Source organism: Salvia splendens, chromosome 6, assembly GCF_004379255.2.
Source record: "Salvia splendens isolate huo1 chromosome 6, SspV2, whole genome shotgun sequence".
NCBI lineage: Eukaryota > Viridiplantae > Streptophyta > Magnoliopsida > Lamiales > Lamiaceae > Salvia > Salvia splendens.
Genome location: NC_056037.1, coordinates 2,538,690 through 2,546,535, shown reverse-complemented (window position 1 = coordinate 2,546,535; position 7,846 = coordinate 2,538,690). Strand labels below are relative to the sequence as shown.

Genomic DNA, 7,846 nt, shown 5'->3' with positions numbered 1-7,846 from the left:
CAACCACGACCCACATGCCCATGGCCAAGATAAGTTAAGTCACATTAAGTGGTGTCTGTGGTTGCAAATTTGCAATGCGTTAATGGGGTTTCAAACAGTAACCTAATGACATTTGAGAAAGTGTAATAGTACTATTTGGTTTGGTGATTGAGTACTTGAGGCACACACACGCCACACATACACTAGTATTAGTACTCTACTACATAAAAATATTACCGAATTATTGATTTGTTCTGATTTTATGGCATATCATAATAATTTGCATACGTGGTACCATCGAACGCCAATCAAGATAATGTCACATTGTAGGCAATGAAACGATATATAATAAATTATTTTATTTGTTGAATTATGATTTATATTAACAAAGAAAGAGGTGGAAGGGAAAAATCATAAACAAGAAACGAGATGGAAGAGAGAGTAACAAATAAATTATTCAGTTAGTATAATACAACGTCTTGTTTTAATTGACATTGGATAATTTCACATGAGTAAGTCATCAAGTCAGGTCCGCGCTAGATTCGCTAGATTCTTGATTGATTCCAAACAATAACAAATCAATATGCGACGGAGACAAATTTTAAAGATGTTATGAGAACCAAATGTAAGCTAAGTTTGGAAATTTACAAACAAATATCTTATGAATAAAACATGAGAAAGATAAAATGAGTCATGATAACAAATGATGTACTAAGAACATCTCCAAGGGAAGAGGTAAAGTTATATAACTACCATATTTACTTTTTTTCATGAAAAATCATTTTCCATGGAGAGATGTATTTGAGAAGGTATTATACATTTTCCCATTTTGAAGAGGTAAAATCTTATAACTACAATATTTTCCTTCTTTTCATGAAAAATCATTCTCCAAGGGGAAAGTATTTGAGAAGGTATTACACTTTATATTTTTTTAATACATTTTGTACTATTATTTTATCTTTAAAAAATTATAGTATAACTTTCTATATACCTTTTTCCTTTGGAGTGTGTTACTTTTTGAAAGGGTATATTTCACTTTTTGAGAAGGTATATGGATGATATACCTCTTTCATTTACCATCCCTCGTTGGAGATAGATGATTTGTTCTATTGAAATGTAACTTTAGATGCTGATATTATTGAATTGCAACATTGAAAGAAGATATAGTAAGTTTAGTGTGTTTATTTCACAACCAATAATACATGCACAAGGTGATATTCGGACATGGTCTAACACCGTGCTTATATACATCTTTCAAGCCAAAAAATGTAGTAAGAAATTAAAAAGTAAGTTCACTGACTAACTCAAAGTTTCATCTGTTTATTTTATCTACTCCTAATTGATAATATAACTAACACTATACAAGAATATTCTTGTAGGAATAGTAGTCTAGTGTGGAAATTGTACATACAAATGGACCAACGAGATTAGTTGCATCTTAATTCAGTATATTACGATATTTTAATGACTCAGATCATATTCATACATCTTGATAAGAAAAATATCATGAAATAATTCAGTGAGGGATAAGATTTTTGGTGACAAAATTGGTGGGGACACTCAATTATCGCTGCCGGTGGAATTCCTTTATAAGTGGTATGATGAGAAGCTAGTACGATCACACCCTCTTTTTCTCACTCCATCAAACTAGAGAGAAACATCTCATCTCGATCCATGGATCCTTACAAGGTGTGTGCTAATTTGTTTAGAAATTAGTTCATAGTTTATCATAATTTATATTATGACTTAGTATACATGTATGTACTTTTTTTCATTTTTTGTTTGGAATTATTGGTGTGGTGCAGTTCCGTCCCTCAAGTGCGTTCAATACTTCTTTCACCACTACCAACACTGGAAATCCAGTTTGGAATGACAACAATGCTCTCACTGTCGGCAGTAGAGGTATGTATATTGTCGGCAAAATTAAATACATGTCTTAATTAAATCGGTGTGGAAAGAGAACTGAACTTCTCGGGTGGATGTGGACAAATGAGAAAAAACAAATACTAATTACATTTATGTCGAGAGAACTATATAGATATGAGATTCCTTAATGCTATTTTATCATAGTAATAGAACAAGTGACCGACTATGATCACTTGGATTTTTTTACTGATCCTCAATTTATCTGGTTCTAAAAAAAAAATCTGTAATTTTAGAGGAGGATCCTTAGATTAAAATAGTAGAATAATTTATCCAAATGTATATATGCAACTTTATAGTCAATATTTTGTTTAAAAATAAAATCTCTTGAATTTTACCATGGTATCAGAACATATACTCGATTGTAAGCTGAAATTTTAACCGATCTTCAGTATATCTGGGTCAAAACAAAAATTCTGAGCCCAGATTTAAATAATAAAAAAACTAATCTAAATGTATAGGAGTAGTATTATTTGGAGGTGGTCAAATTGTTGTAAATCTTGTGTGGTGTCTTTATTTGTATTGAATTGCAATTGTTTGTATCGTTGTATACATGGACAGGGCCAATCCTTCTAGAAGACTACCATTTGGTAGAAAAAGTGGCCAACTTCGCCCGGGAAAGGATCCCGGAGCGTGTGGTCCACGCGCGGGGGGCGAGCGCGAAGGGGTTCTTCGAGGTGACCCACGACGTGTCCCACCTGACGTGCGCGGACTTCCTGCGCGCCCCGGGCGTGCAGACCCCTCTGATCATCCGGTTCTCGACGGTGATCCACGAGCGGGGGAGCCCTGAGACCCTCCGCGACCCCCGGGGGTTCGCCATCAAGTTCTACACCCGCGAGGGCAACTTCGACATGGTCGGGAACAACATCCCGGTCTTCTTCATCCGCGACGGGATGAAATTCCCCGACCTCATCCACGCCATGAAGCCCAACCCCAAGTCCCACATCCAGGAGACATGGCGCTACCTCGACTTCTTCTCCCACATCCCCGAGAGCCTCAACACCTTCACCTTCTTCTTCGACGACTACGGCATCCCCCAGGACTACCGCCACATGGAGGGCTTCGGCGTCCACACCTTCACCCTCATCAACAAGGCCGGAAAGGTCACTATATATCCACTTTTATTAGTAGTACCATATTTTTCCTTCCAAAAAAGAAGTGACTCAGCTTTCTTATATCTTTCAGGTGAGCTACGTGAAGTTCCACTGGAAGCCAACCTGCGGCATCAAGTGCCTCACCGACGAAGAGGCGAAGCGAATCGGAGGTGAGAACCACAGCCACGCCACCAAGGACCTCTACGACTCCATCACCGCGGGTAACTTCCCGGAATGGAAGCTCTTCATCCAGATCATGGACCCGGCCGACGAGGACAAGTTCGACTTCGACCCCCTCGACGTGACGCTGACGTGGCCGGAGGATATCATACCCCTGCAGCCGGTGGGGAGGATGGTTCTGAACAAGAACATCGACAACTTCTTCGCGGAGAACGAGCAGCTCGCCTTCAACCCTTCGTCGATAGTGCCCGGGATTTTCTTCTCCAATGATAAGATGCTTCAGTGCCGGACTTTCGCCTACGGTGATACGCAGAGGCACAGGCTTGGCCCTAATCACTTGATGTTGCCTGTGAATGCCCCAAAATGCCCCCACCACAACAATCACCATGATGGCGCTATGAACTTCATGCACAGGGATGAGGAGGTCTAATCCTAATCCTAATCCAAATCCAATATTCTATAAGTATAATTATTTTATTTACTTGGATTGGATGGTGGCTTGTTTTTGTATAGGTGAATTATTTCCCCTCAAAGTATGACCCTTGCCGCCACGCCGAGAAGCACCCTATGCCCTCTGCCGTGATATCCGGGAGACGTGAAAGGGTATGCACTCGAAGCCCATATATATATGAAGTGTCGAAAAAATGGGTTTAATGTTAGACTGTTTTAATGATAGGTGTGCATTGAGAAGGAGAATAACTTTAAGGAGCCTGGAGTGAGATACCGTTCATGGGCACCAGACAGGTATGCTTTGTACTAGTATATGATTGAGTATTTAAAGAATTAGACGACGACTGAAGAATTTCAAACTGAATTTTTGGGCGTTGCAGGCAGGATAGATACGTGAAGCGATGGGTGGATGCGTTATCGGATCCGAGGATCACTCACGAGATACGCGCGATTTGGATCACGTGGTGGACTCAGGTGGACAAGTCTCTTGGTCAGAAACTGGCATCTCGTCTCAATGTGAGGCCAACCATGTGAAGGAGGAGGAGGAGGCAAGTAAAGAAGAATAAGTGGTGTTAAAACACTCCCTTGTTACTATCTTGTAATATATGCATGTGGTTGTAATATGAAATATCTATGTTGTTTGGACACATTTGTAATGCGATTTTTGTGTGTTACCTTTCCTATTTATTTATGTATAATTTCCAAGTTCCCTTGTCAATTTCATAATTGGTTCATTTATATTTATCCACACTTTTCCCATTTCTATACATACAAGGCCGAAAATTTGAAATAACCATCATCATGAAGAATGCCAATTTTTACTTGAGGGCACGCTTGCATTAATTAAAAATTAATTATATTATTGACTTTCTATGATTTACTACTATCACATTAGAATAAATTGTTACAGTACATTTTTGTAAAAAAAAATTAATCACAAAATGAAAGATTTTTATTTATAAAGAGGCTTATTTTGTTTGAAAACCGATTATGACCAGGGGCGAATCTACATTATGCCTAGGTGGGGCATTTGCCCCTCCTCATTTTCCAACACATGTATATATATTACCTATTATAAATTTTATTTCATTCAATCTCTTACTAAATGCCCCTCCTCAAAATTACTTAAAATTCCTTCGTATAAAAATTTGCCCCTCTCTCTACAAATTCCTAGCTCCGCCCTGATTATGACTATCCACTTAGTCAATAATACATGCTAGTTTTTTAAAACCGGATCGGAATAGTTAACAATGGTTTTGGGTCGATATTGATACGGTCGTTTACTTTTCATGAAATCTAGAATCGTCAACAGCTGGTTATTTACAAGACGAGAAACACCTAACGACTCAAACACATTGGTAAACAACATAATGAGATTAGTTATATTCATTTGATCTAAATTCACCAATGTGTTGTTCAAACCATTCAATAATCAAACAGCTAGTATAAGATATTGATAATTATAATGAAATCACTACTACTACAAATAGCACAACATCTAATACTACTAGGCCTCCAATTCGGGCCCAATGCCACCAAAAATGTCGGCCCATGTAATACGCCCAGCCCGACATGAAAAAATCGCTAGTAACTCCGGGTCGCCTTCCCATTATGTCGGGCGGCGCCACCCCTACCTCCGCCACTTGGGTGGTGGTGGGGTGACGGCAGCCGGTGCTGATGGCCTCTTTGTTTCTTAGGCCTCCCTTTAATGCGGCCAATCTCTTCCAAATTTCGCAAAACCTCCTCCATGTCGGGCCGGCATTTCGGGTCCTGCTCGATACATTTTAGTATGAGCTCCGCGGTTGCAAATGCGGCCTTTGGTGGGTACTCGTCTTCGAGACGGGGATCCATTAATTTGTTGAGCTTCTTTTTGTTGGATAGTGAGGGCCGGGCCCAATCAATCAAATTAATCTGACCAGGTGGCCGGTTCGGGTCTAGGACCCGTAGGCCCGTTATTATTTCCAACAACACCACTCCGAAACCATAGACATCACTCTTCACGTACACATGGCCTGCAAGAAAATCATAATATAAAAATAATTAGAGCAAAATATTATTTTTTGAAAAGCCAAAAAATTTAATTTAATAAAAATTGAGGCTACCTGTAGCTATATACTCAGGTGCAGCATAGCCATAAGTGCCCACAACATTGGTTGTTACATGTGAATTGCCATCGACTGGTCCTAATTTAGCAAGTCCAAAGTCGGAAAGCTTTGCATTGAATTCCTGAAAATAGTAATTATGGCTAATTAGAAATATACAAAGATTTGGGAAATATTATTCCAAAATCAGGAATCTTGGTCTAATTCTACTAGAAAATCATGAGGTATAACATTTTTCGCAATCTTTACAAGGGCTTTCGATTCGACAATACCCTTAACACATACTTAGTCACATAATCAATTTGACACACGCATGTAGACGACTTGGATATTTTGTCTAATAATTGTGAAAGATGTTAAAAGTTCATGATTTTCTAGAATTTTTTTTAAGTTGCGGAATTATGTTTTTTCTAGCAATTCACTCGTAAAATAAAACTCTAAATTAATTAAAACAAGAATATATTATGTATATAGAAAATGTTGTGTTCATTACCCCATCGAGTAAAATGTTGGAGGCCTTGAAATCTCTATAAATGACTGTTTTTTCAGTAGTGTGCAAGGCTGTTAATCCTCTTGCCGCTCCTGTAGCTATTTTAATCCTAATATCCCATGGAATTTGCTCACCTCCCTCTGAAATTAATTAAATTAATTAATCAATCTCCAAAATCATAAATAAATCAATTAATACTATATACAAGTGCTTAAAAATGAAAATTAAATAGTGGATTATTACTTCTGAATAGGTGACTTTCTAAGCTTCCCCTCTGCATGTATTCATAAACAAGGAGAAACTGCCTTTCCTCCCAACAATAACCCAACAATTTCACAAGATTAGGATGGCTGAATTTTCCCAAGAATTTGACCTCAGCCTGCACCAATAAACCATAATAAAATAAAAATATCTGGAATGGGATGAAATAAGCAATTTTAAAATGTATTAAATGGTCAATCTGATCAAACTGTCCAGCTAAGAGAGCCCTTATTTAATGAAAGACGGAGGAAATTAGGTGTTGACTTATCAATTCATTAATTATGCTAAAACTAGCAATATAGCAACAATCATCGAATGAAATTACTACTACTATTAGGCTTTAGCATTAAATTTTAAATAAATAGCCACATGTTACATGCACTAATCAAATTATCAATAAATTTTACCTAGGTTAAAAATAATGATAATAGTGACTCTCAAGGTGGACACAATAAGGAACGAATCGAGGGGCTTAAGTCACTATCATAAAAGTCGCTTGAAATTGGCCGAATTCGGGGGCTTGTGAATATGCATGTGGTGGGTTTTAGAATAAAAAAGTTACGACGAATAATAATAATAATTGGATGAAGGTATGTACGGCACATACCTGCCATTCCTTGAGGCCTTGTTCGCTGTCGGGATTGGATTTCTTGACGGCGATGGGCATTCCTACCCCGACGCGTGACGGCGCTAGGGTGTTCGCGTCGATGTATCCTTTGAAAACCCTCCCGAAGCCTCCCTCTCCGAGCACCGTGTCCGGCCGAAAATTCCTCGTGGCGCTTTTCAACTCGGCGAAGGCGAACATTTTCAGATTCGGAGTTTGGATCTCGCCGCTAGGTGGAATCGCCGCCGCAGCTCGATCGGGCGTAGGCGGCGGCGGAGGCTGGGCGGAGGCTGAGAAAGCAACCGTTTTAATTAAATAAATAGATACAATCATACAATCAATTGTGCGTGTGTGAGTGTGTGTGTGTGTGGATATACCTGGGCTTGGGGGTCTGGTGTTGTTGCTGGCAACAGGTTGAGGGCAGCAGTTTCCCATTCTCTCTCTGTCTCTCTAGGGTTTGAAAGAGAGAGGGAAGAGGAAGAATGATGAGAGTTTTGGGAGTGTGAGGGTTTCTGGGAAGGGGAGAGGAAGGGAATGTGATGATGATGCACTCATAAAATACAATTGAGTTGCTCTCTTCCTATTCGTCTATATATATTCATATTTTTTAAATAATAAGCTGAAGAAGAAAACTTTTTCTGTGGACTTTTTCAAAACACTATTAATATTGTCTCTTTTCTCTTTTTATTTTATAATCAATATATTTTGTAGTATAAATAATCCTGCACCTGGCTAGTGATCATCTAGTGAGAAGGTTCTGTTA

At 38.7% G+C, this 7,846-nt stretch overlaps 2 protein-coding genes across 2 annotated transcripts; one reads left to right on the top strand and one right to left on the bottom strand.

Annotated features, from left to right (window-relative positions):
- Positions 1-1,513: 1,513 nt before the first annotated feature.
- On the top strand, positions 1,514-4,344 carry LOC121807921 (catalase-like). Its single transcript, XM_042208256.1, has 7 exons — positions 1,514-1,668; positions 1,785-1,881; positions 2,464-3,005; positions 3,088-3,600; positions 3,690-3,779; positions 3,853-3,920; positions 4,007-4,344. Exons 1-7 carry the CDS (start codon positions 1,654-1,656, stop codon positions 4,158-4,160), a joined length of 1,479 nt encoding a protein of 492 aa, XP_042064190.1. The 5' UTR covers positions 1,514-1,653; the 3' UTR covers positions 4,161-4,344.
- Positions 4,345-4,981: 637 nt separating this feature from the next.
- Positions 4,982-7,619, bottom strand: LOC121807035 (probable serine/threonine-protein kinase PIX13). The gene is made up of 6 exons (XM_042207217.1): positions 7,461-7,619; positions 7,087-7,373; positions 6,462-6,597; positions 6,222-6,358; positions 5,729-5,852; positions 4,982-5,638 (listed from the first exon to the last, which is right to left on the bottom strand). Exons 1-6 carry the CDS (start codon positions 7,516-7,518, stop codon positions 5,211-5,213), a joined length of 1,170 nt encoding a protein of 389 aa, XP_042063151.1. The 5' UTR covers positions 7,519-7,619; the 3' UTR covers positions 4,982-5,210.
- Between the last annotated feature and the right edge of the window lie 227 nt (positions 7,620-7,846).

Coding starts and splice junctions, on each gene's coding strand:
- LOC121807921 (XM_042208256.1), top strand. Junction 3,780..3,852: donor TATCCGGGAGACGTGAAAGG/GTATGCACTCGA, acceptor TTTTAATGATAG/GTGTGCATTGAGAAGGAGAA. Junction 3,921..4,006: donor CGTTCATGGGCACCAGACAG/GTATGCTTTGTA, acceptor TGGGCGTTGCAG/GCAGGATAGATACGTGAAGC.
- LOC121807035 (XM_042207217.1), bottom strand. CDS start 7,518: ATGGGAAACTGCTGCCCTCAACCTGTTGCCAGCAACAACACCAGACCC. Junction 6,598..7,086: donor AAGGCCTCAAGGAATGGCAG/GTATGTGCCGTA, acceptor TTATTGGTGCAG/GCTGAGGTCAAATTCTTGGG. Junction 5,853..6,221: donor CCAACATTTTACTCGATGGG/GTAATGAACACA, acceptor TACTATTTTCAG/GAATTCAATGCAAAGCTTTC.